This window comes from Fundulus heteroclitus, chromosome 10 (assembly GCF_011125445.2).
Source record: "Fundulus heteroclitus isolate FHET01 chromosome 10, MU-UCD_Fhet_4.1, whole genome shotgun sequence".
NCBI lineage: Eukaryota > Metazoa > Chordata > Actinopteri > Cyprinodontiformes > Fundulidae > Fundulus > Fundulus heteroclitus.
The window spans coordinates 13,947,042-13,974,743 of NC_046370.1; the positions used below are offsets into that span (position 1 = coordinate 13,947,042).

The window sequence follows — 27,702 nt, forward strand, 5'->3', positions numbered from 1 at the left end:
AGAAAGCTGGTCAGAGTTGAAGATAAATACTGAGAAATCCTGAAATGAGTCCTGTTAGAGGCATATATATATATATATATATATATATATATATATATATATATATATATATATATATATATAATATATATATATAAATAATGGGACTTATATATATATATATATATATATATATATATATATATATATATATATATATATATATATATATATATATATAAGTCCCATTAGAGGCATATATATATATATATATATATATATATATATATATATATATATATATATATATATATATATATATATATATGTGTGTGTGTGTGTGTGTGTGTGTGTGTGTGTATGCACTCCTTCAAATCTGAGTTAAAGCTTTTTTGCAAAGAAGAGCAGAAATGTTGCAGTTTAGATATGCAAAGCTGGAAGAAATATAACCCTAAAAATATCAGCATTACTTTGTGTTGGTCTTTTATATCAAATTCAAATAAAATACATTGAATGTGGTGGTATAAGATAAACAAATGTAAGAGTTCAAGGGGTGTGAATACTTTTAGGAGCTATTTTAGGCACATTATTTTATTTATTAAACGCTATAACTCTTTGTATATATAGCTAAATGTAAATAAGGCATTAAATTGAGTTCAAATTTGACCACGTTTCTCTAAAACTGACTCAAATGTTCATACCTGAGAAACGTCAAGGTGTGCTAAACACAGGACCGCCCTCTACCGTTGGTCGCGATAAAGTCTAATTGCACATGTCTTCGATTCACTGGAGTAGGAAAATATATTATATTATATATAAAATACATCTTCAAGTAGCGTTGGGTTTTATAAATAAATCATCAGTGTTTGTGTATTTGCCATGGAAATATTTGGGGTTGGTATGGTGTCGTTGAGCTCCGCTGACTTGGCTGTGTGTGCGCTACCCCGGCGACCCGTGCGGTGATGGCGAGGAAACCCCGTTGACAAGACACCGCTTTTTCATGACGGTGAGTTCCCCTTTGAGTGTATTATAATTTTGTGATAAAAATTTCAAGGAAAAAACACACACAGGCTCCTTCCTCCCTTCCTTCAGGGAGGGAAGAGAGTTTGAGCGGAGAGAAAAATCTATCCGAGACAGAACAGGGACAGTGAGAAAAATATATGAGTGGGAGAGGGAGAAGAAGGAGGAGGAGGAGAAGGAGGGGGGAGCAAATTAAAAGTTGCCAAATGGAGATATTGGGTTTCAAGAGGAGTGAGACAGGAGTAAAGGGTTTGCCTCTTTTTCGGTCGTCTTTATGTTATGCTAATCGGGATAAATATTTATAGCTCGACGCGGTTTGGTCCTTTTTAGCCTTTCCAGCGAATTCAATTTCAAACCCGACGTCGACGACATTGCGGCTAGCTAACCGGGCAACGAGAACAGGCCGAGGGTTGAGGCTGAATGTTCGGACGGCCACGGCTGGAGACGGAGCCGATCGGGACTCAGACCGGTTCTAACGCCCGAGTATAAATCTTCCTGCTCGGCACAAATGTGACGATATTTTTTTTTCCCCCATCCGTGCTGGCGGCTGAGCCAAACATCGATGACAAATGAAGGCTTCCCCCCCTTCCAGGAGCAGCAGGGGCGGAAAATGCGTCAGGGACGGACGGGCGTTTTGTCCTGCTTTCAATGCGATTATCTTTCTCTCGACTCGGTTTATTTTTGGGGGGATTTAAACCCGCAAACACCGCCTTGCTTGCTGACAGAGTTGTTTTAACAACAACCACACAGACGCTCCGATCGGTGTCTATTTTCTCCTGCGGGGTTACTTTACCTACATGCTAGGGGCGGATTTCGGAAATAACCCGACTTTTTTGTTCGGAATTAGACTACAGGAAACAAACAGAAAATACACGTCTGACAACAATTTAGCAACTATTAGCTCTAAAACCGGTTCACGTCTTGAATTAAGAAGACTCAGCTCCGTTTGGCGTCGAAAATTGTTGTTTTTTTAATGTGGAAATGGACCCCTAACCGTCATTTTCTGATGCTAGCTTCATTTAAGTTACACCATTTTAAGTATCGGAATCATGTTAAATTGTGTTTAATATAAAATATTGGCTCGTTTTCTACTAGCTGCCCATATTTAAAATCTTGTGAATTATTAATACTTAATGTTTGTTTGATTTCCGCCTTTTATCTGCAGGACAAAAGCAAAATCGTCGTGTTTTTTTTTTTTTTAATAAAACAGTTTTAAATGGGGGGATACGCTTTACTTTAACATGTTTTCTTACTTTATTCAGTTATAGTTTAGCAAACAAATTAATAAAAAAATATATTTTGGTCCAGTGTTCCAGTCAGTCTTTGTTCAGCCAGAATCAAAGATGGTGGCTGATCGTGGTTCAGCTACAAAGACAGCCCCATGGCGTGGCACAGCCATTTTGTAGCACTGCAGTCGCCTTCACACATGCCCACGCAATGGCCCAACTCCTATTCTAACAACACACACAAATAAAGTTTTTTCAACGCTTCCCTTCATAGTGCTCTATGCATTATGCTTTCTTCACATCCTTTTAAAAGCTTCACTCATAAATGTATTAAAATACTCCCTGTATTGCTGGCTGATAAATAAAGCCGTCCAGTTAGTGTGCGTGTGTGTGTATAGAGCAGCATTTAAAACCCAAATGACAATTTTCTACACTGCAAGCACAAGTAGGGGCAGTGGTTGAGAGTAATGGGAGGGAGTTTGTGTGTCAGTGAAGCATTTTGTAGGAGTGGTGAACGCCTTCCTGTTCCTCGCTCATGTCCTGAATAACAAATGTCCACTCCCTCTTGTTTCACCCTCTAGATGTGTTTTACTGAATACCGTACTCACTATTTGCAGCGACCTTGGCCAGTGACCTTGTGAATTGACTAAAAACAGCTTTTTCGCCCCGCAGCCCAGCCAGTTGCAAGATAATAAGGCTGTTACATGACTGAATCCATTGCTTCATGGTGGACATCTGTGAGTTACATGCCCCCCCTTGTTATCGTCATTCAAACGTAAAGGCAGTCGTGTTTACTCTAGGCTTCTAAAGATTTACTATATATATATACAGCGACAATAAAAAGGATTAGCCTGTCCACTTGTCCAAACTGGGTCACGAGGGTTCCTACAGGTGCAAATAAATTCATACATTAGCCTGAGTCTTTAAATGGTGCCGCAACCTCATTACTCATTTGATTGGCCAGTGTTCAACTCAGTTGCAAGGTCCAAGATACTGAGAGTTGTAGCTGTACGTGTTAGGAAAGTCGCCTGAAGCCAGTCTTTTTTAAAAAAAGCATTTTATATGATTATCAGTTCAAATAATCTTAAAATTTGGTACAAGCACCGCATATTTGCCAAGTATATTTGCCAAAGTATCTGCCAAGTTACTTTATTATCCTGCACAGTTACTTTATTCTGAAATCCACTGCAATTCACTGGAATTTTCAAGCTGTATGCAAACGAAATTTCGTTCTGTACGTACTCTGTGCATACAAAATGACAATAAAGTTTGTCTAAGTCTAAGATACTTCGATCACTTTGTCGTAATTTTGGGAGAAGGCCTAACCCTATGCCCAAACTGTTGACGTCAGACGAAATGAAATTAGCTAGCATGTTCGGAAACAACGGAGGAACCACTGCTAAAGCCTATCAATACATTTAGCTAATTGGATACTGTTTCCCATCTCTTTATCCCTACAACTGACATGGACTACAGTTGCAATGTACAATGGCATATAACTATCGCAATATATGCATCACAGTCGGATGTCTTCATAATGCGCATTAACCAAGAAACCAACCGATTTAAATCAAGTCCAAGACGAGTGGTCAAAATTTCTAGAAGAATCTTATTGTTAAGCGTGCTGTGACTTGTTAAGTTACTTTTAACCAAATATTATTTGGATTGTATGCCTATATCTAAGCCTGTTTTTATATATTTTTTTATACTTTTTGAAATAGGGAGAAAAAAAAATCAGTTTTAATTCAAGCTGTTGCATCTAAGTTTATGCCCATAAGTCATTGCAGTTGTTAATTACGTAACCATTTCACAAAGCCCCAAATTACTATGTCATTATTAGGCTATGTAAACCATCAGATCGCAAAAACAAGTGTCAGAGTTACATGAAGTGATCAGTATGATATTTCCGATATTTCAGTGAACACATTCTGCCTTAAATAAATCCTCACCTGCTGTTATTTCATACTGTTTCAGGTGTCATGGACGATGAAGACGATCGCCGTCTTCTGGATATTTTAGGGTAAAAGAACCCCAACCCCCTGAAGTTTATACCCTTTTCTATCCTAAAATGTGCCGAGATCACTTTTATACTGAGCAGGCAGCCTTGCCACATGTCTTTCATTAATAATTAGAAAGTTAGAAGCATTTCTAGACAAACCTACCTCTGACATTATCTTTCCCTCTGTCTTGAATTAACCTTAAAACACTGTAGCCCTAACCAGATTTTTTTTAAAACAGATTTTTACCAATTATTATGCGATAACACAAATTGATGAAGTTAGACTGTCGTAACCTTCCAAGTGTCTCTTCTTTACCCTTTTCAGAGATGTGGAAGCTTTGAACGATTATCTCCATGGCAGCAATAGCAAGTCTGTGAGTGTACGTTTTCAACCATTTATAGTTGTACGGAGAAAAAATAAAAATAAAATCTTCCTCAGATGTAGGTTTTAAGTGGAGAAATGGCTGACTTCAGAGGGTTTTCTTTTCCTTTTTCAACAGATTGGAGAAGATGATGTGACAAATGCAGCTTATGGGTCAGATGGATCTTTTTTCGCTAATGAGAACGTGAGTATACAACTATATGCTTTATATAAATTAAATGATAAAAAAACGTAATTCTTTTGTGGCCATACAGTGTATTTGTTTATCTGGTTGTAAGTATTTTTATTTATTTATTTATTTAATCAGGACAGCGCACATTAATGAACAATCTTATACTCTTGTACAGATTGTAAATGAGCCAGATTATAGCATAGTTGCTAATTTACATCTGTCGTCCTGAGGCAGGAAAAATAAAAAAAAACAACAACACAAGATCACAAAATACAATATCAGTCAATATACATAGACACACATTCAAACAATGACATTACAAAAAAATAAAATTAGTGAGTGCATGACTGGGAACTTTGTATATGGTTGTAAATGTTGTGTCTAGTTCTGGGATATCTTGATAGTATTTTTAAAAGTACAGCTTGTGAAGTAGTTATTGAGCATTTTCAATACGGAATAAATCCAAACTCAAATTGCATATAATGCATTCCAGCTCTGCGCGTGTTATGATCTATGTTAATATCAGGAGGTCAATTGTTTTTTATTCAGTGGGTATGAACAAAAGGTACTTTTTATGTGTCCCTCAGAGTGGCTGCAACACTGGTCTCAAGGATGGGTCTTCTCCAATGGGTGAGTTTGAGGAGGACCCAGCCGGCGAAGGCCTCCACCTCTCGAGTAGCCTCTCGTTTATTGAGGACGAACTGGGGGCTGGGAGCTCCCCTGAAGGGGTGGATCTTGGGGGAGAGGATCAGCCCTTTGACATTCTCCAGAAGTCTCTGTTGGAGGCCGACATCACGGAGCAGACGTTGGCCCAGGAGGCTCTGTTGGACTCCCAGCCTGCTCCAAATCTCGTGCAAGCTCCAGTTCCCTTTCCTTCCCAGCTGGTCTCTGGGGGTTACGGAGGTGGAGCGGGTGTGGTAACCACTGCGGCAGCTGCATTCCCAGCTGGTCAGGTATTGCAAGGAGTATCCCCGCTGGCCAATGGTTCCACCCAGCATATCCAGGTCTTGGGCTCGTTTGGGGCGAGTGGTGGTTTAATGACCCTGAGCAGCTTAGAAAGAACTCCTCAGATAGTTTTAAGGCCAGGAGTGCCTGTAGCTCCAGCGGTGACTGCGGCGGGGGGGCAGGTCTTTGCCCCAACCCAAGGGCAGGTGGGCCAAGTGGGCTTACCTTTCAAAAACATCCCCCTTCAAAACATCATCATTCAGAGGGGCCCTGGAGGGACCCAGGCTCTCGTACGACCAATCCAGCCCAAACCCTCTCAAGCTGCGCCTCAGACTGTCTTCAGCCTTGGTCTTCAACCCACCCCCTCCACCCTGGGTAATATGGTAAACGCAAACACCGTCGCTCCGGGAGGACAGTACACAGCTAATGGTTCAATATTGGTGCAGCCGCCAGTGGATCAGCAACAAATCCAGAGCCAGACGAATCTACAACCAGGACAGTTCTTACTACCCAACTCTTTGACGCTTACACCATCCAACACCATCCACAACGGCTCTGCCAACCCTAACCCAAGCACCCTAATTGCCAACCAAAACACAGTGCAGATTGCACCGGGGCAAAACTTTTCCGCCCCGCCGGGAAGTCAGCTGATCCTAAACCAGGGCGTGGTGAGCGGGACTCAGGTTCTGGGTACCACAACTCAGACGTGGACGGGGGTTTCTTGTGCGAGCTCCACGCCGGTACAAACTCCTGGGCGGCTGACGCTGGTCGGCTCGGCAACCATCGGGATTGGGAGCCAAGGCCAGGCATCTTCTTGTCCAGTCCAGCGCCTCCTAGTGACTCAAACCCAGAACTGCACTTCTCTGTCTCCTTTACCCAGCGGTGTGACGCAGGATCAAAAAGATTTTAGACAGGTATAGTTGCTAGAAATCCTTTTTTTTCCCCGCTTTGTTTTTCCCCCCGTTAACTCCTGTCTGACTTTTCTCTGCAGAATTCTTTATCACCGGCATTTAAACAGGTACAGGCCAGCAACATCCTCGGTAAGCAAAACTAATTCTGCCTCATGGCTTGATGTTTCAATCCACGTTTGAGCTTTGTCTGTTGAACATTGATTTCATTCCTTGTTTTTTCTACATTAGCCCTGAGTACCATAGCACAAGAGTCAACGCTAAACTCTGAGGTACGTTTTAAAGGGTATTTTTATACAAATGTCTGAATTTTAAGCAAAGAAAGATGCTATTATAACAACATTGGATTATTATTTGTTTTCATAGAAGAGGCTAATTGGTCAATCGCTTACAAGAACAGAACTGTGAGTTTTGTTTCCACACACTCTGACATTCAGATCTTTATTGAGAGTGTAGGGTCACTGAAGTTTGTATTTTTTTTTTTTTTTTACCCAACTTTCAACAGGATTCTTCACCACCTGAGGAAGGATCACGCCGGCGTTCAGAACCCAAATCGACGAAAGTTCACCTCGGTTGAAGACGCGCTGCAGAGACTGCTCCCCTACCACGTGTTCAGGGGGGCTCCGCCGTGCCACGACGAGTTCTCACAAGGTACAGCCGTGAAACAACGGGCTTCACTTCAACTCCGCAAACAAGCCCGAAAACTAGCTCTAAAGTCTGTGCTTGAAACTCCCCTAGTGGACGAGGAGTTTGAGGACGTCGCGACTCAGGTGGTGATGAAGACCCAGACCATGGTTAATAAATACAGGCGACTACTGATGGTGGAGGCTGAAGTAAGGGACACGCGCAAATCTGTTATTCACTTTGACTTGGGACGGATAAAAACAGAGCAGAGATGTTATATGGCCGTGTTTTTGAGGAACCAGGGTAAGCCGAGTTTTATTTCTACAGCACATTTCAGCAGCAAGGCGGTTCAAAGGGCTGTATATCATGAAACCATAAAAAAATATCATAAACACATCGAAACGGTCACTGGTTGTGAGACCAGGAACAAACATTACATTTTATCAAGTAAAAACATCAATACACACCAAATACGTCAGTCAATGTTCCTGTTATGGGCGGAAAGCAGCTATAAACAGGTTTCTCTTGATTTAAAGGAACTCACAGGTTCAGTTTTTTTTGCTGTTTTCTGGAAGTTTCGCAAGGCTGCAAGTTCCCTGGTTCAAATCCCACAGACTGCCACTCTGGGTCCCTGAGCAAGACCCTTAGCCCCAGAACGCTCCCCACATTCGGCATAGTGGCTCTCCACTGCTTCTCAAGGAATAGGTTGAATGTGCAAAGTTGCAATGACAAATGAAGGTCTTTCCACTGTACGTACGTACTAGGGCCAAATCAGATAACAAGCATAGAAATTAAGCCCACACAGCAAAAACGGATCTAAAAATAAGTAAAAATGTTCTTAAAATTTGTGTTTTTGTCCTAGATTTGAGCAGGTAAATAATATTATCTGCCAATGGAATGAGTAGTTTGAGCCCTAAAATAAGATAATTAGTCATTCTGGACTTGAAATAAGATGATGGAGATGAGTTGTTCCTATTTTAAGTGCAAAAAGTCTTATTCCATTGGCAGATCGTCTTAATTACCTGCTCAAATCAAAGACAGATACACTAATTTTAAGAAAATATTACTTATTTTTAGTTTTTGTTTTTTCAAGTGCAGAAAATGGCCCTGGCAGTTTTGAAAGTACCCAGAACAATTAGGGAGAAGGTTTATGGAGGAAGAGTGTGAAGCGCTTTGCCCTGGTTGATTATTCCCAGCATCAGTTATCTCCCAGTTTAAACTCCTCAGCATGGTGAATCGTCTTGTTACTGAACATGGCTTTATAAATAAACTTGCCTTGCCTCAATATTTTGTCTGAACTTTAAAGCATACCACAGGAATGTGAGTCCTTTCAGCTGCTCCCTTATTCAGAGGTCGCCTCTGAGAATAATTACAAGCGTAATTATGTTCGTATTGCAGCCCCCCTGAGCACTGAGCTATCACGCACATTGGTTATTATCACCTAACTGATGACTTCTGAGGATATTGAAGGTCTTTTAGCACGAAGTTGACATTTTCTCAAATCTTCTTCAGTCTCTAAAAACTAACTTGCCCTTTTTTTGTCCGCAGCGTTCCAGCCCTTCTTCAGAAATGGTGATGATCGACAGGACTTTCAACCAAGAGGAGCGCGGCAACCTGACGCAGGACAAACGCACCGTGCTCGTGGATCCAGGTAGACACTTAGAAAACCAGAGGAATGCTCATTTTGAGATTAAATGGACCGTTCAGTGTTCTTGAAGTGAAGCTCAGTTGAAAGGTTAAGCAGTTAACATCTTACCTGCAGCAGGTAAACCTTCATTTTACTGTAAATTCAGATTAGCTGGTCGGGTGAGCTGAAGACCAAAGGGGACCTCTGATGCGCATTTCCTTTTCAACAACTGTACAATTATATTAAAAAACAAACAGAATATTAAAAGTTAAGTTACCTGTTATCTCCCTGTATCCAAGTTTTATTCCTTTGTAAAACAAATATCCTCCAGTCTGGGAGAAAGTGCTTCAGAATCCACACCATGATGTGTCAAACGTTGCCCAGCGAAGTGTTTATCAAAAACCAAGAAACCAGCTTGAAACTTAACTTCTTTTGATCCAGCTCCCCCTGAAATCAAATAAATAATTTATTACTTCCAGCTTTTCCTGTTTTTTATGTTGACGTTCTCTTAAATGACACTTGTACAGGTGTTGTAAAGGAAACGCATCGCTACTGTAGCGGAAGATGAGTTTTGTTTAGACTGGGGTTGTTTTAGGGCTGGACGACATAGAAAAAAAGCATATCAATAAAATAGAAATCATATTGATCGATATCGATAATTATCTCAAAAATTAAAAATATACATTTTAAATGCAGCCCTGGCCATTTAGGCTGTTGCTTGATTACTTATTTTAAATAAATGGATACAAACACAACCCATTATTCAATCAACTTTTTACGAAAACTGGTAAGTGTTAAAAAAGAAAAAAAAGAACATGTGCTCTCTGAACTCTCTGAAGGCTGAGGGAGCTATCATGGGTTTGTGATTGGTTGGGAGGATACAATGACTGTAGTATTAACCTACATGATAGGCTAAAATGCACTGTTCTTTTCCTGAACTTTTTATTGACCCCTGTTTTTTATATTGAACCATAAGTCTATCAATCGATATATATCGTTAATGAATTATCGTCCAGCCTTAGGTTGTTTTATCACAGCAGAAGTCCACTCCCTAGTCTCGTTCCCCCTCAGACTTCTTTAGCTTCAGCCTCCAGGACCAGCCGGTCTGGATTCATATCAAATGAAGATGCCAGGAGAGTTTTATACTAAACGTAGGATATTACCCGCTTACAACCTTTTGACAGAACCTCGATTGAAAACTGTTGAACTACCCAATTAAGTTTACAAAAAAAAAAAAAAAAAAAAAGATTCTGTGCAACTTCTGCTTCCCTCCGTTTTCTTCCAAGATGGCTTCCTTGAGGACTTCTGCTGTGGGAAGAAATCCAAAGTTTTCCAAGACTCCTTTTCCTCTCCGCCGGAGACCACCTGGGACCAACCGGAGCAGAGCTCCGCGGAGCCGCCGCACAGGACAGAGGACCCGGGAGGGGGCGGGGTCCAGGGGCCAGCTCTGACAGACAGACTCCACCCGCCACACTCAGAAAACCAGAAGGCCGTGGACCTGAAGAGACCGCAGCAGAGCTACGGGCCGAGCAGCGGCGACAGCCCCGACGCCGCCAGCGGCCACACACAAGGTAAACGCTCGCATTTAGCAGCAGCCGCAGGAGGACAGGCTCACTGCCAGACGTCTCCCCACCTCTCCTCCCAGCCTCAGCACTCGCCCCGCCTCACCTCACCCCCTCACCTGGACACAGACTCTGCGTTAGAGGCGGCAGTCAACAGCATCCTTGAATGTTAAGACGGATTCTCCACATCATCCCTAATGTTTATGATTTCTGTTCTGTTCGTAGGTACCTATGTATTATTATTATTTTTTTTTTTGTCAAACTCCAGCGCGGAGAAAGGTTTACTCTAGCGATACGCAGTCATGTAGCATTTGCGCAGTTTGCATCGGAAGGTCTTTGAGGCATTACGCCTGCGAAGCGTCACAGGAGTGGGCGGGCACATCGTAAAGATCCGGGAATGCGTGCAATGCAGCAGATTTAACAGATGCAAAAGAAAAGACAGAAGAAAAAAAAAAAAACTCGTCGACTGAAACACCTTTATCTGAAACCGTTTGAGTGCAGGAGCGTTCCCATCGTCACACGTTTAACAGTTTGTGCCATTTTGATTTCACCCCCTCCCCTCCAGACGGGGAGCGAAGCGGCGGCCAGGTGCCTGACTCGAGGTTTTTATATATGACAAGTGTTTACACAAAGAAGCTCTATTCAGAAATATTTACCCCCTGTGTTCATGATGCGTTACGTGTCAGTAGGTTCCCTCTGAAACGATGTCAGGAGGGACACGTTCATGTAGGAAATTGCACTAAACTCACCGTGTTTTCAGGGTTTACATCAAGGCCCACGTTGTTATCCAGCGTTCAGGTGCATCTCAATAAATTTGAAAATTGTTCACGTTAATTTATTTTAGTAATTCAATTCACATGGTGAAATATATATATATATATATATATATATATATATATATATATATATATATATATATATATATATATATATATATATATATATATATATGCACACATTGCATATAGAGGGGTACATTTCAAGCCTTTGTGCTACTTTGATGATTATGGCTTAGAGTAAATGTAAGCCCAAATGTCAGTTTCTTACAGAGCTAGAATAGATGAGATGGATGCAAATGGATGTTTAGCAGAGAAATGTGCGCCTAAAGCGTGTAAGCTGAAGGCCCACCAGCAGCAGATGAATTGACTCTCCAGTTCCTGATTGACTGTAAAACCTTCTGACTGGACCCGAAACATCTCGGATCCACCAGACTCGCAGGCGTGGATTTCTTAGTGAAATGTAAAATTGGCCTTTATCTGAATAATTTGGATTCGCTGAGCAACAGTGCCAGGCATTTTTGAGCAACTGGGTTACGGGGCTTTTCATTAGCTCTATGCCAAAATCATCAAAAATGAGCAGACGTAACTTTTTGTTTAAGACATCTGTATATCTCTTTATCTTTTAACCAGATTACTGAAATAAACACTTTTTAAAGATGTTCTAATTTATTGAGATGTATCTATATGTGAACTTTAGGAGCAGAACCAAAATCCCCCTTTTTTTTTTTACTCCTTTTTTTAAGCTGCCTGTAACGAGAAGCTCTCAGTCACACCATAAGAACTCCATAACACCTCCCCTGGTCTCTAGTTCTCTTTATCAATCTTCTGTTGTACCTTAAAAGGTAGACACAGTACAAAACCTCCCGCTCTGACACTCTTAGCATTTCAAAATATGTGTACGTGCAGACGCGTCCTCAGATCGTGGAAGATGTGTCGATTTGGACTTCTTTTTTTTTTTTTTTTCTTCACTTTAAAAAAAAGGAGGACGGTTTTTGGTTGTTCTTTTTATAAAGGTGTTATGTTTGCCAGTTTAAAAGTCTGCCTTCTGGATGCAGTTATTTATTGATCATATCTGCCTATGATTTTTTTATTTTTTTTATTTTTAAAAGCTGTCTCAGTGTTTTTTCCTGCGTCTCTCCACACACAGCGGTTATGACTGTTTTTTTTTCAGGTTGCTCGCCACGCTTTTTTAGTTTCATGTTCTCCGGTTTTCCTCTCAGCAGCACGACCAAAACGAAACGGGAAGCAGAGCGCTCGGCTTTCGGGTCGGTTCGCCCCTTTGCCATGTCATCCCTCCCTACTTCCGTTCTGTATCATGTGCTTTAAAACAGTTGTGTTAATTTGGCTTTTTGGATCAAATATGAAGCGTGTATCATTTGTCTGTAAAGGTTTAAAGATTTTGTATTGCAGTTTTTCCCATTGCAATCCGTCGTGACGACAGATTGCGACCCCTGATCCGATTAAAATCACTCCAAGCGGCTTACTGATGGTAGATATTGTTTATCAGAGCCACATGATGATGATGTTGAAAAGTTACATCCAAAATTGCCAGCTACCAAAATCCCAGAGGTCCACAGGAATTGGCGCAGGGTCGGCACCAAACGTCCCGCTGTGGACGGCTCCTTTTTGCTCCTGAAAAAAAATGGCAAAGGGTCAAACTGACCAGAACCAGAGTCGTCTTATTCAGAGTTCCCCACAGATGTGTTTTTTTTTCTAGATGAATACAAATAGACATTTTTTCCCCCTATATTAAGAACAATATTTCTTGATTTTAACTTGTTTTTAGTCACTTTTCATTGTTTTTACTTTTACTTTTTGTTTTGAAATGACTATGAAAACCAAGCTGCACTGAGACTGCGTTCACAACCAAAGGTTAAATGATTCTGGACAGCACTGCTTTGATCTCCCGTTCAGCAAATGTGCTCGCTAACCTCCAGGAGCAGCCTGAAAGGCCTTTTTTTTTTTTTTTTTTTTTTCCCAGCAGCGTGACGGAGATTATTTTTGTTTTTCCTTCTTTTGAGTGCCAGTGGCCATCGCAGCCTCAACCATGGGAAGCATCATCTAGCAGCTACTAGCACAGAGGAAACCAAGATCTGAGAGCAGGGGAGATTGTGCGTCTGCACCTACAGCAGGATTTTGTGCCTCTATATCACTTAAGTGCGCAGTAATGTTGAGCAGCTCGTCCTGGTGAAACATTGCGCTGTCTGGTTGCTCGTCACGGCCTCCGGTGGGAACATACTGTGCTCTCTCTCTTCTAAAACAGCAGTTTGTTTTCTTTTTCATTCGTTTTTTTTTTCTGTTTGCTTATCTCACTTGATTTGTATAGTTTGTTTTGTATAAAAAAATGAAAAGTTAAACAAAGTATTTATAATTTTGTATGGATAAAACAAAACAAAAATATTGTTACAAAAAAAAACAAGAAAACACAAGACTGAAAATTATTTTTTTTATTGTGTTGGCTGAGAGGCCAGATGTCAGGAAACGTAGTTCTGAAGAGAGGAAAAAAAAGAAAAGGCTGTCATTTCCTCATTTGTAGCTAATGTGTTGTTCACTACAGCGGCGAGGAGACTCAATAAATTCATTTTGAACACAACAACAAAGAGGCGCTCCAGCCTGACTGAGAAGTCTCTTCTGTTTTACTCCCCACATTGTTATTCTGTGAGAGTTTGCGCGCTGACGCTGATGGACTGAGCATGCATAATGGCACCATGTGGCAGACAGAGGAAGCGTTACCTGCAGGAAAACAGATTCACACTTAAATACAATCTCGTCACATAAACCGAGGTCAGCGTGTTTAATGTTTATGTTGCTCTTTATCGAGTCAAAAGATTGTGCTTGCCTTTAATCTGATCATGCCTCTGCTCAGGAGCAAAAAGAGAACCCGGCCTCAAAACTCTGTGGTTTTGGTTCAGTAATAACTCAACAGCGACATCTAGTGGAGGCCAAGATGTTCCACAGGCACCGATGGCTAAAATACAAAAGGGGATCCCATTAAAAATGCTTTTTTTTTTTTCTCCTGACCTAAATCAAGATCATATTCATGATAATAATTAGATGAGCAATAATACATCCATTCATTTGCTTTGAACTCCCAGACCCAATTTGTAAAAATTATAATTTTGTTTTTCACATGAAGGTAGTAATGCTTAAAGCCTTTAGCGTTTGGGCACTGTAAGCACAAAAAAACCACAGAAAAATATGTTTCCACAGCCCCCTGTGACACAAAACTCTACAAAACGCCCCGCACTGATGAGAGGTGCATGGAATAAATAGCAGTATAGCGTCTAAAACTTTTTAAAAAAATCACCACACATCTTTTTAACTGTATTTCTGTTAATTTTTTATAATTATGGAAACCCAAAATTCTGTTTCTCACTCACCCTTTGTGTATCGAGACCAAGAAATTAATTTTTTTTTTATGCAGAAATGTCAGCCTACTGAAGAGTATGTGCACGTACTGGAACGTGTGTGTCGTCAGTACCTTGTGTCAGGGCTCCTTTTGCAGAAATTACTGCATCAGTGCAGCGTGGCACGGAGGCGATCGCCCTGTGGCGCCACTGAGGCGTAACGGGGACCCGGGCTGCTTTGATAGCAGCCTTCAGATCATCGTCAATGTTAGCTTTGACGTTACCCCACAGACTCTACGGGGTTCAGGTCAGACCAGTTTGCCGGTAGCTTTGGCGATTGTGGGCAGATACCAAGTGCTTCTGGGAAATAAAATCAGCATCTCCATAAAACTTGTAGGCAGAAGGAAGCATGACGTTTTCGAGTGTAGTCAAATGTGCCGATTTTAGACTTATACAACTCATTTGTGTGTTATCTATATTCTGCCTTAATCCATACAACACATTAGGCCTCTGTTTGTTTTAACTGCTTTATAAATAAAGTTGGATTGGATTGGATAGTGGACCTACACCAAGCGATGACACGGCACCCCAAAATCATCTCCGACTGTGGAAACCTCTCACTGGACTTTCAAGCAACATGGACTCTGTGCCTCTCCGCTCTTCCTCCAGACCCTGAGATCTTGATTTCCGAATGAAATGCAAAAGTTGTATCTGCTGAGGACTCAACTGTAGGACGACGGAGAAACAGTCAAATAAGATCTTTCTTGTTGCCCCCAGGCAAGATGCTTGCGACGCGCCTCTTTCAGACGCGGCAGTCGTAGCTCATGTCCCGGATACGTCTGGCTCTTGAAGCACCGACTCCAGCTGGAGTCCGCCCCGTATGAATCGTTTTCTTCCACTTAACTTTCCATGGTTTAGCTTGGATTCTGAGCTCTGAACAGCCTGTTTTTTTTTTAGCAATGACCATGTGGACAACTGTCAGGTTTGCGGCCTTGCTTATGATTGTGTAGGTCGTAACATCGAGCTTGTTTTCTTGGTTTACACTTTCTTTGTCCAGTCATCCCAAAAATAATCAGACCTCACACTTGTTTTGTTTCCATTAGGGCTGGAAGATAATTCAATAACTATATATATTGATCGATAGATGTATATGGATGATAAAAAAAAGGCCAATGAAAAGTGTAATAGAATGAATTTTTCTTCCTTTTGCATTCCAGCCATGTAGGTTAATACTACAGTCATTTTAATCCTCCCAGCCAATCACAAACGCAGACCCTGGGACCATAGTCACCATGCTCCGCTCCCTTCAAAGAGTTCAGAGAGCACGAGTTCTTTATTAAGAACTTGCAGTTTTGGTAAAAAGTTGGTTGAATAAAGATTTGAGTTTGAATTCAGTGTTTGTGTGTTCTGTATCTAAAAATATGCCGCTAAGCACCTGCATAAAATGGCCAGGGCCGCACTTAAAATATATATTTTGAATTTGTTGATAATTATCTATATCAATCAATATAATTTCTATTTTATCAATATGCTTTTTTTTTTCTATATTGTCCAGCCCTAGTTTCCATAACTGTAAAATTGCATCATTGTCTAAAACGATAACATTTCAATAACTAGGGATAAATAAAGTTTTAAAATAGTTCTCAACAAACATGTGGTTAAATAAAGGTTTAATAAAACAAATACATTTAATAATGCAAAAAAGAAAACCCAATGTCTTCAGCCATAGACAAACAAGCGTTTGCTTTCATAGCAGAGAATGTTTTGCACACTATTCTTCATTTTCCTTTAAACAACACTGATGAGTTTTTCTGCTCAGCCAAAAATACAGCATGGTTAAAATTAATAATTCAGTCTTGCATCAGTCATCAGTTCTCAAATATAAACCCAGTCAAATTCTTAGTTGGAGAGAATCACAAGTGCCTGAGATACTTCCTGCTTTTCCCTCCAGTCTTAAAAAAAAAAAAAAAAACTCCATCGCTAATGATACTTCCTCCAACGACTCAACTCTGAGGAGAAACAAAATGGACAAACCCACTTGAGCACACCAAGGTTCTGTAGGGAGGTACTGGTACCGACACTGATGATCACACTCACTTATACGGGGGTAACTCCAGATGTAGCCGAGCACACAGTATCCTGCCAGCAGCATGCTCGCTCCACCGACGCCGCCTTTCTTTACATGAAAGTACTTCCTGTAATACCAGAGCCAGCCTGAAAGGAGCAAAGATCTTATAAACATCGCTGCATCGCTTTTCCTTTACAAGATTTTTCCCTCCTTTTTTATAATTAAGTATATGAAAAGTGTGGATGTGCATTATAGGCCCTAAATAAAACCCAGTGCAGCTAATCGTCTACTGTAAAACACAGTGGTGGCAGCATCATGCTGTTGTAATGCTATTGTTTCAAATGCACACCCACACTTTTTATCTTTCTCTCAGATTTGTGGGGAAAAAAAATGTAAAAAAGTTGAATGAATACTTTTGTATGGCGCTGTATATGTGTATAGGTGATTTAAAATCAAATGTGAGTTTGAACTTTTGTATATTAAAGTTTTAAAAGCTGAGTCTGTCCAAATAAAAAAAAGGTAGCTGCCACCTTTGACCATTTGTAAAAAAAAAAAAAAAAAAAAAAAAAAAAGGCTTCCTTCCAATTACTTTTTAAAACTCTCGAAAATATGTTTAAATTTGCGAGGCGGCTTAAAGTGCAGTAAAATAAAATGAAAAAAAATATATATAAATATATATTGTATAATATTCTGTATGAAAAAAATAATTCCCCAATTTTAAGCTTGACACCTCTTACTGTACATTGATAAAAACATTAATTTCCACACAAATGTATTCATAAAAATTGTTTTGATTGTTGCAAAGCTTTTTCGAATTTGCATTTGGGATGGAGGAGAGCGATCCTGACCTCTTCGCACCATTTCTATAACGTCTGTGGGCCGACTGGGCGTTCTGCTGGCCAGCCAGTCAGGCAGCTCCTTCAGGGTCACCTGGCCCAGTTTCCGCTGTGTCAGCAATCCTGCATTTCAGAAACAGAGGGAAATTAGATCCGACGCAAAAACCATCGTCTTCAAAAAAAAAAAAAAAAAATCAATCAGCAACACCTTATGGAGTTATTCTAAAGAAAAGGTTCAGAAAATGGTCTAAAAATACTGAATCAGTTGCACAGAAGGCAGGGCTTTTATTTATTTATTTATTTTATTAGCAATAATTGCTGACAAAACATCTTGCTTCTCAGACTTCTTCTCCAAGTAAAGGTAAACGTAGATCAGAAAACAATAGCATGTTTTTTTAATTCGTAGAGCGCATTATACCACATAAAATCAGCCAGTAAGCACAACGGTAATCATATATAAGGCGCACCGGATTATAAGGTGCACCATAAATTTGAGAAGATTTAAGGATTTTAAGTGCGCCTTAAGTCCGAAAAATACGGTAAATCAAAACCCGCATTCTGCTAATTTTAAAATAATAATGATAATAATAGATCACCTGTTCACTATAGTCTCATGCCTGAATTTCAAAATAAAGGCATATCTTAAAAATTATGATATGGATCAATATTTTCATTTGGTATCGATGTAATTGGATCATTAATCATTTAATCAATATATTGTTGCACCCCGTACTTTCGGCACGATAAAATGGATGACGGTGCAGATATAGAAGAAAATGCCTCGGCTACATGAACAATGAAGGGTGTAATTAATGCTTGGATCAAGCCGTGAACATATTTAGTTGTTTTTGAGCAGCTCGGATCGTATCGTGATGATCACGAGTCCACCAAGGAGGAGCTTCCCACGCTTGCTGACAAGGCGGAGAGAGGTGTTTGAAGCTTTATTTACCGAAATATCTGGACCCAAACAGGGTTGAGCAAAGAAAATTTGCCCAAATTTAAATGTCATGTTTATGTGTGGTAATGTGGTCTTGTTTTCTTTAAGTTAATTGCATGTCTTTGACTTTTGTGATTTGGATTTGCTTGTTATTTCCTTTTGGTGTTGCATGTCTTTTTGATTGTGTTTTGATTTTGAAGTGATCACCCATACCTGGCGACGCCCACCGCGATCACAGGTGTTCTCTATTACCAAAACTGCATGCAGATTCTGAGACGGGCAATAAAGAGAGCTGTGCAGCTGAAGCGGGGATCGGAGCCGGACAGATCAGGTGTGAGAACGGCAGGGCGACAATGCTGGCGGATTGATGGCTGCAGAGGTTCGTCCAACCGGTCGCTGTCAAGGAACAGACGACCGGGCGTTGGAGTACGAGTGGCCGGTTTGCCGTCGAGGTTCGCCGTGGTCGTGGAGGATTGATCAGCTGGTGACAAGCAAGGCTGGAGGACTGGCTGCTGCAGAGGTTCGTCCAACTGGTCGCTACCGAGGAACGGATGACCGGGCGTTGGAGTATAAGTGGCCGGATCGCCGCTGAAATTCGCCCGTGGCCGTGGAGGACCGGTCGGCGGGTGACGGGAGAGGCTGAGCACCGGAGGGGACCGTGGCCGGATCGCCGTCGAGATTCGCCATGGTTGTAGACGATCGACCAGCTGGTGACGGGAAGGACCAAGCTGAGGAGAGGATCACGCCCCCCCCCCCCCCCCCCCCCCTTTCGGGGAAGCTAAGAGACAATTTGTCCTTTTTAACAGACTTTTTTTTATTGACTCTGCTGCTCCTTACTGCCTTACTTTTTTACTGACTTCTTTTTTTAAATAAATTATTGTTAACTCTTACGGCTCGTTTCGTTAAAACCCTGCCCACAGTCACTGCAGTTCCTATTTATTAAATTCACCACTCAGGTGCCACAGATTCTGGCGTTGTTGACAGGATACAGGATGCAGTAGGATTGTGAGCAGTGTTTTAATAGATTAACAAAAAAAAGACGGAAACTTTTATTGGTGGTTTAAAAAAAAAAAAAAAAAAAAAAAAAAGCAAACATATTTTTCTTTTAAAAATGATGGTGCCTATTCATCCTGGTGCCCCATGAATCCCTAAATTTATATAGTAAAAGATTTTGATGGTGCTATAATTCAGGTGATAAGGTGGTTCGTGCCCCTGGACTCTGATGCAACCTGCAGTGCTGTTTAAGAGGAGGCTCTTCTATTGGAAGAAAGATTACAGTCCAATATGGCCTCAAATGACATGTGCTGCAGTATGGAACTCTAATGCTGATCGATCTCACCAGCAGAGTGACGTGTGGAAACAGGAGCTGAAGGAGGAACTCCTTGAGGAGCCCAGGGACGAGAGGTAAAGGTTCCAGCAAAAAGTGAGGGTGATCGAGGGTCGCGCTCAAGCAGGACCAGCAGGGAGAGACTACTGCGCCCTGGTGGAGGCCCTGGAGGAGGCCCTGGAGGAGCTCAACACTGTTTCAGTGGGCTGCACCCTGGCTGTTGTCAGAAATGGTAGGCTCCCTGTCCACCCGAAGGATTTGAACAACTTTCCAATTACCCTTGGGCCGTACCAAGAGATTGGCCGCCTCTACCAAGTCGACGACGTGGATGTCCACGGGGGTCGAGATGTCGACCTAGCTGTTTACGACAGTGGTGTGGTACAAGTCGGGCTTGTAGGATGGGGGTTCCCTAGGGGAGAGCCAAGGCTTCAGCCTGCAGAGGCTAGTGGAACAACCAGGTTTAATACCTGGAAGTCGGTAAGCTGGCCACCCTAGTGTAAAAATTGGAGAAAGTGTTTTTCTAAACATGATGATCTTGGTCGGACGGATGCCGTCAAGCACACCATTCCAATGGGAGATGCATGCCCTCCGAAGGAGAGACTCAGCCACCACTCATGTATAAAGAAATTAGGTCAGTGCTAGCAGACATGTTGGGGACACAGGTCTGGTTTATCATGTTAGGCCAGAGAAGGGTGGGAAGGAACGAACCTTGCACAGAAAAGCTCCTTCCACTGACACGTTGGGAGAACAATCTCCCGTTGAAACGTATGAACTGCCTGTAATGCTCTACCCTGTTAACGAAGAACAAGTACTGTGCCGTTCTACACGTGCTACAAGAGGTCAATGCCCTTCTCGCTATAGAGACTAAATGTCGGCCGGGACTGGCCTTGTTAAAGTGTAGGGGGGTGTGGTAATGTGGTCTTGTTTTCTTTAAGTTAATTGCATGTCTTTGACTTTTGTGATTTGGATTTGCTTGTTATTTCCTTTTGGTGTTGCATGTCTTTTTGATTGTGTTTTGATTTTGAAGTGATCACCCATACCTGGCGACGCCCACCGCGATCACAGGTGTTCTCTATTACCAAAACTGCATGCAGATTCTGAGACGGGCAATAAAGAGAGCTGTGCAGCTGAAGCGGGGATCGGAGCCGGACAGATCAGGTGTGAGAACGGCAGGGCGACAATGCTGGCGGATTGATGGCTGCAGAGGTTCGTCCAACCGGTCGCTGTCAAGGAACAGACGACCGGGCGTTGGAGTACGAGTGGCCGGTTTTGCCGTCGAGGTTCGCCGTGGTCGTGGAGGATTGATCAGCTGGTGACAAGCAAGGCTGGAGGACTGGCTGCTGCAGAGGTTCGTCCAACTGGTCGCTACCGAGGAACGGATGACCGGGCGTTGGAGTATAAGTGGCCGGATCGCCGCTGAAATTCGCCCGTGGCCGTGGAGGACCGGTCGGCGGGTGACGGGAGAGGCTGAGCACCGGAGGGGACCGTGGCCGGATCGCCGTCGAGATTCGCCATGGTTGTAGACGATCGACCAGCTGGTGACGGGAAGGACCAAGCTGAGGAGAGGATCACGCCCCCCCCCCCCCCCCCCCCTTTCGGGGAAGCTAAGAGACAATTTGTCCTTTTTAACAGACTTTTTTTTATTGACTCTGCTGCTCCTTACTGCCTTACTTTTTTACTGACTTCTTTTTTTAAATAAATTATTGTTAACTCTTACGGCTCGTTTCGTTAAAACCCTGCCCACAGTCACTGCAGTTCCTATTTATTAAATTCACCACTCAGGTGCCACAGATTCTGGCGTTGTTGACAGGATACAGGATGCAGTAGGATTGTGAGCAGTGTTTTAATAGATTAACAAAAAAAAGACGGAAACTTTTATTGGTGGTTTAAAAAAAAAAAAAAAAAAAAAAAAGCAAACATATTTTTCTTTTAAAAATGATGGTGCCTATTCATCCTGGTGCCCCATGAATCCCTAAATTTATATAGTAAAAGATTTTGATGGTGCTATAATTCAGGTGATAAGGTGGTTCGTGCCCCTGGACTCTGATGCAACCTGCAGTGCTGTTTAAGAGGAGGCTCTTCTATTGGAAGAAAGATTACAGTCCAATATGGCCTCAAATGACATGTGCTGCAGTATGGAACTCTAATGCTGATCGATCTCACCAGCAGAGTGACGTGTGGAAACAGGAGCTGAAGGAGGAACTCCTTGAGGAGCCCAGGGACGAGAGGTAAAGGTTCCAGCAAAAAGTGAGGGTGATCGAGGGTCGCGCTCAAGCAGGACCAGCAGGGAGAGACTACTGCGCCCTGGTGGAGGCCCTGGAGGAGGCCCTGGAGGAGCTCAACACTGTTTCAGTGGGCTGCACCCTGGCTGTTGTCAGAAATGGTAGGCTCCCTGTCCACCCGAAGGATTTGAACAACTTTCCAATTACCCTTGGGCCGTACCAAGAGATTGGCCGCCTCTACCAAGTCGACGACGTGGATGTCCACGGGGGTCGAGATGTCGACCTAGCTGTTTACGACAGTGGTGTGGTACAAGTCGGGCTTGTAGGATGGGGGTTCCCTAGGGGAGAGCCAAGGCTTCAGCCTGCAGAGGCTAGTGGAACAACCAGGTTTAATACCTGGAAGTCGGTAAGCTGGCCACCCTAGTGTAAAAATTGGAGAAAGTGTTTTTCTAAACATGATGATCTTGGTCGGACGGATGCCGTCAAGCACACCATTCCAATGGGAGATGCATGCCCTCCGAAGGAGAGACTCAGCCACCACTCATGTATAAAGAAATTAGGTCAGTGCTAGCAGACATGTTGGGGACACAGGTCTGGTTTATCATGTTAGGCCAGAGAAGGGTGGGAAGGAACGAACCTTGCACAGAAAAGCTCCTTCCACTGACACGTTGGGAGAACAATCTCCCGTTGAAACGTATGAACTGCCTGTAATGCTCTACCCTGTTAACGAAGAACAAGTACTGTGCCGTTCTACACGTGCTACAAGAGGTCAATGCCCTTCTCGCTATAGAGACTAAATGTCGGCCGGGACTGGCCTTGTTAAAGTGTAGGGGGGTGTGGTAATGTGGTCTTGTTTTCTTTAAGTTAATTGCATGTCTTTGACTTTTGTGATTTGGATTTGCTTGTTATTTCCTTTTGGTGTTGCATGTCTTTTTGATTGTGTTTTGATTTTGAAGTGATCACCCATACCTGGCGACGCCCACCGCGATCACAGGTGTTCTCTATTACCAAAACTGCATGCAGATTCTGAGACGGGCAATAAAGAGAGCTGTGCAGCTGAAGCGGGGATCGGAGCCGGACAGATCAGGTGTGAGAACGGCAGGGCGACAATGCTGGCGGATTGATGGCTGCAGAGGTTCGTCCAACCGGTCGCTGTCAAGGAACAGACGACCGGGCGTTGGAGTACGAGTGGCCGGTTTGCCGTCGAGGTTCGCCGTGGTCGTGGAGGATTGATCAGCTGGTGACAAGCAAGGCTGGAGGACTGGCTGCTGCAGAGGTTCGTCCAACTGGTCGCTACCGAGGAACGGATGACCGGGCGTTGGAGTATAAGTGGCCGGATCGCCGCTGAAATTCGCCCGTGGCCGTGGAGGACCGGTCGGCGGGTGACGGGAGAGGCTGAGCACCGGAGGGGACCGTGGCCGGATCGCCGTCGAGATTCGCCATGGTTGTAGACGATCGACCAGCTGGTGACGGGAAGGACCAAGCTGAGGAGAGGATCACGCCCCCCCCCCCCCCCTTTCGGGGAAGCTAAGAGACAATTTGTCCTTTTTAACAGACTTTTTTTTATTGACTCTGCTGCTCCTTACTGCCTTACTTTTTTACTGACTTCTTTTTTTAAATAAATTATTGTTAACTCTTACGGCTCGTTTCGTTAAAACCCTGCCCACAGTCACTGCAGTTCCTATTTATTAAATTCACCACTCAGGTGCCACATATGACATCTGTCATAGATTTAATTAACCGAAGCAAACTCTTGAATATTAATTTACCCTCGTTGTCGTGAACCACTGTCTGTCATTATGTTAGCCAAACTTTTTGGCCTCTTTGCATCTCCACAGTTGGGGAAAGACCTTTTTGGGTAGCAAGTGTAAAGCCTGAGTGTAACTAAAAGATGATTACCGCCGAAATGTGGTGTGAATCTTTTTTAAACCTTAAAAAAACTTAAACCGTTGCTTCTAACATTAGCATTTTGCCGTTTGCGCTACAAACTATCATGTTCATACAATAGGAATATTCAATTGTTCCAAGGGCAAAGATATGTTGTAATAATAGTTAGTACCATAAAGTTTTCAACTTCATATAGCTCTTTTTTTGCATAGTTAGCAGCTCTACGCTTCTACAGTTTCGTGTTATATTGTAGTTTTCTGAGAATATGAATTTGGGGTTTTCATAGATTTCATTAACCGAAGCAAACTCTTGACTATAAAAGTTACCACTGTGTACGTTGTGAATCTACGAATTTCACTTTCCAACTGAATTAGTGAAGTAAACTACATGTTCAAGGTTTAATACCTCTACAGGAGACTCTAAATCCATGCCTGCTTTCTGAAACACCGACCTTCTTGTGGCTTTTCGGCAACGTTTTTCTTCCCAACGTCGAGCCGCGAGTCCTCAACCGTCCCAGGGGAACTTGGTGCTGCAGCAGGAGGAGGAGGAGGAGGAGGAGGAGGAGGCTGCAGAACCAGGCAGGAGGACTGGTTGAGAGGAGCCGATACTGAGAGGAGTCCTCCCTTTGGGTCCGCCTTCAGGCTCTCGTTGGTGCTGAGCGAACTTGTACCTCGCTTGACTTTTGCACGTTCTGCGGCTGCCTCCAGCGCTTTCGACTGCTTCTGAAACAGTTGCAGCCCTCTGGGTCGTGTTTTGGTGCTGAGCTGCTTGTCTGACTGAGGCGCGGATGTCGCCCAATGGTTTACGCCGTGCTTTTGGCTCTCTGCTGCGAGCGTGCACAGGCTGAGGTCAGCGTCTAGGCTGATCCCGCTGCTCAGTTCGTCAGCGGCCGCGATGCGGCTCAGGACGCTCGGCCGGCCGGACTGCCGGCGGCCGAGCGTGGCTTTAACATCCTGGAGGGTAACTTTCATCTGGCGGTCGCCTCCTGGTTTCAGGAACAACCCATTCCCGGCACCTTCCTCAGTCTCCAGCTCACCGTCCACCCAGAAGTTCTCTCTCACGCGGACAGGACTCGGGTTGGTTTTATTTACGTCAGAGTCCAGGACGTCAGAGGCATAGTTGGTCGTCGAAAGAACATCCTTCGTCTCCTTCGTCTTGGGTTCTCTGTTAGCTTTAGCATGTGCAGGCACTGAAATAACACTAGCACCTTTCAGTGAGTCTGCGACCTCTTTGGTCTCCGTTTGGTCCCTGGTTCTACGCCCGCCTGAATCTTTTGAGCTCGACCCGGTTCCGTCCGGTGCTTCCTTCGCAACATGGCCAGATTTCGCTGCTTCTATCAAAGCGCGGAGGCTCTTCTTCTTCGGCTTTGACAACGTAGAGGACAGCGGAGAAGACGGAGAGGTAGAGAGGGACGTTGTCCTGATTTGATCAGCCAGCGACTGCGTTTTCTTCTTCTTAGAGGACGATACGACTGAAGCAGGACTCGATGACGACAATGACCCATCTGCAGTCGGCGCTGGTTTCAAGGATGGCACAGAAGCTTTTTCGCTCCTCTCCGGTGTGACATCGGTTGCCAGGGAGGACATCGGCTTCGTCTTCTTCCCCTCTGAGGTGGCTTTGGACAACGCTGCAGCCGGATGAGAAGAAGCTTTCTGAGTGGCCGCCACATCCTGAGTGGTCGGGGGGGTTTTAGAGCTTCCTGCTGCCTTGCAGTGTGGAAGGTGACTCTTTAGTCTTTTATAGGTTTTTCCACAGAACGGGCAGACCTCTGCGGGCAGAATAAACGACACGGAGATGTTTAGGACCAGGGCAGCGTGAAAATAACACACAGTTGCAGTCAGGGATTTATAGCCACTCGCAATAAGCATTTGGACGGGTAGAAATTGGAAATACAGGCTCAAATATACGCATACATACTCTTTTTTTATAGCCATTAATAAGCTTCCGCTCCTGTGATTTGGGTAGACATTTGACGGCTCCTATTGGTATGTTTGATCCAAAGCTAGTTTCTGTATGTGGTTGGGTTCATTGTCCTGCTAGAACTCCCAGTTGTAAGCACTAAAGCTCGTTATAACTTTATAATATCACAAAGAGTCTATTTAGTTTATGTAAATAATTACCGTTCCCTGAAAGAAATTTTGAGATGGATTATGCATTTGTAGGTTACATAAATTACTTCTCTCACAATAGTGCAAGAAATGGTCTTCTTGTAAGTGACATTGGGCTTTCAGATCAAAGTTTACATTGCACCTGAAACGCATTAAAACCTTAACTTTAGCTTCTCTAAACGTCGGAATGCACCTGCCCAGCCGATCCTAGTTTTAGTATTAACTACCTGACACGAGTGTCTGTGTCTGATCAGTCAACCACTAAATATTCTGGTTCAATGACTATTTGCATTTACACAGTCCTCTTCTTCATGCCGTTTACATTTCGACATCATGAGACCGAGACAACACCCGACAACACCTCAGACGAGAGAGTGTCATTAGCCGAGGCACGGACAGGCGCAGGGGTGGACGTCTTCTGGTCACGCCCCACGCTGGAGACTGCCTCGCTGTGTGAACAGCTCCCTGCGTGATCAGATCAGGAACACCCTTCCACTCGAGAGAACATCTAAGGGAGGCGAGAAGCACCCGGCGTGTCACTTCAGACCATTGGAAACTGCTTACATCAGCACGGTCCAGGCCCAGCTGTCATCGTCTAAAGCGGGCTATCGTCTCCGGTACGATCGAAAAGCTTTGCATATAAAGATGTAATACAGATCCCATCTTTCACTGCCAGCCTTTGTAGGAACTGCAGTTCCTACAGAAAAACCTACGAGATCAACTGAGTGGCCGCACAGAGGACTGTGAGCCCGCACCACCAGAACCTCAATGACCTGAGGCCGGTCCTTTAAGAAAAGTGGAGAGCAACAAGTGTACAGAAAGTCAACTTCTCAACAGGATTAGACATTGTTGTAAACCTGCAAAAATAAAAGAAATGCATATTTTATTGAAACACTGACATTTTTTTTATGTTGTTAACTTTTGTTTTAATAATCTGATTCAAATCACCAATTCAAGCATCTACGCAAGTGGCCTGCGTTTATGATCCCAAAATCATGCTCACCTAAAAGGCAAATATCCGTAACTTTTTAATCAGTTATGTATATTAAATATTTTCTCACAAAAAATGTATTAACCATTAAAATGTTTCTAGCTGCTCTGTCAAGTTAATGCGTAATTTAAAAGTTACATCAGCAAAAAACAAGCAAACAAAAAAAAAAAAAAACTACCTAAATAAACGCCTTGTGAAATTTTTTTTGGTTTTCAATATTACAAATAGTATGAACTTAGCTTCTCGGTTGTCCCAGGGTCTCTTTGGATGCAGAAAATACAAAATGACATAATTTTATAAAAATTAGTTTAGGAGCAACTAACTGTGCGCATTTAAAGCAGTTTGCCTGACAGCTCCAAATATGTTGATTACTTCAGTTTTATAGCACTTACCCGAGCTCATTTTACGCGGTTTTTAAAAGCATGTTGCCAAAACGCAGATAACAACTGTTGCAGGTGAATCCCTCGTTGTCGTGAACCACCGTCTGTCATAACGTTAGCCAAACTTTTTGGCCTCTAAGCATCGCTACAGTTGGGGGAAAGACCTTTTTGGGTAGCAAGCGTAAAGCCTGAGTGTAACTAAAAAAAAAAAAAAAAAACGATTACCGCCTAAATGTGGTGTGAATCTTTTAAAGTCTTTAGGTTCGGAACTAATTTGTTTTTAGTTTTCATTGTCTATGCTAAATAATCGGATTAAGACGGGGGAACTGGTTAAAGTATCATTTGAATATTTGGGCGTAGGAGAGGAGAGTAGACG

The 27,702-nt window shown here is 42.9% G+C and overlaps 2 protein-coding genes and 1 long non-coding RNA gene across 5 annotated transcripts; 2 read left to right on the forward strand and 1 right to left on the reverse strand.

The window, feature by feature from the left end:
• Positions 1-883: 883 nt before the first annotated feature.
• bicral (BRD4 interacting chromatin remodeling complex associated protein like) lies at positions 884-11,062 on the forward strand. 2 transcript variants are annotated; one of them, XM_021316520.2, is made up of 13 exons: positions 884-985; positions 2,898-2,962; positions 4,200-4,245; positions 4,550-4,604; positions 4,725-4,790; positions 5,366-6,637; positions 6,715-6,763; positions 6,863-6,903; positions 6,998-7,035; positions 7,137-7,282; positions 7,370-7,464; positions 8,804-8,906; positions 10,169-11,062. In XM_021316520.2, exons 2-13 carry the CDS (start codon positions 2,950-2,952, stop codon positions 10,615-10,617), a joined length of 2,373 nt encoding a protein of 790 aa, XP_021172195.2. In that variant the 5' UTR covers positions 884-985; positions 2,898-2,949; the 3' UTR covers positions 10,618-11,062. The 2 variants fall into 2 exon arrangements, with proteins under 2 accessions (XP_021172195.2, XP_021172197.2); XM_021316522.2 differs by lacking the exon at positions 884-985 and having other exon boundaries at positions 2,519-2,962; positions 4,550-4,598.
• A 5,464-nt stretch (positions 11,063-16,526) lies between these two features.
• On the reverse strand, positions 16,527-27,498 carry si:dkey-21c1.4 (uncharacterized protein DDB_G0284459). Of its 2 annotated transcripts, XM_012862772.3 has the most exons (5): positions 27,339-27,498; positions 24,299-25,615; positions 17,487-17,597; positions 16,668-16,784; positions 16,527-16,579 (listed from the first exon to the last, which is right to left on the reverse strand). In XM_012862772.3, the coding sequence occupies exons 1-5, from the start codon at positions 27,346-27,348 to the stop codon at positions 16,551-16,553; spliced, it is 1,584 nt and encodes a 527-aa protein (XP_012718226.2). In that variant the 5' UTR covers positions 27,349-27,498; the 3' UTR covers positions 16,527-16,550. The 2 variants fall into 2 exon arrangements, with proteins under 2 accessions (XP_012718226.2, XP_021172205.2); XM_021316530.2 differs by lacking the exon at positions 27,339-27,498 and having other exon boundaries at positions 24,299-25,956.
• Positions 21,884-23,120, forward strand: LOC118564359. Its single transcript, XR_004931795.1, has 2 exons — positions 21,884-22,121; positions 22,984-23,120. It is a non-coding gene; the product is annotated as an uncharacterized LOC118564359 (long non-coding RNA).
• Positions 27,499-27,702: the final 204 nt, after the last annotated feature.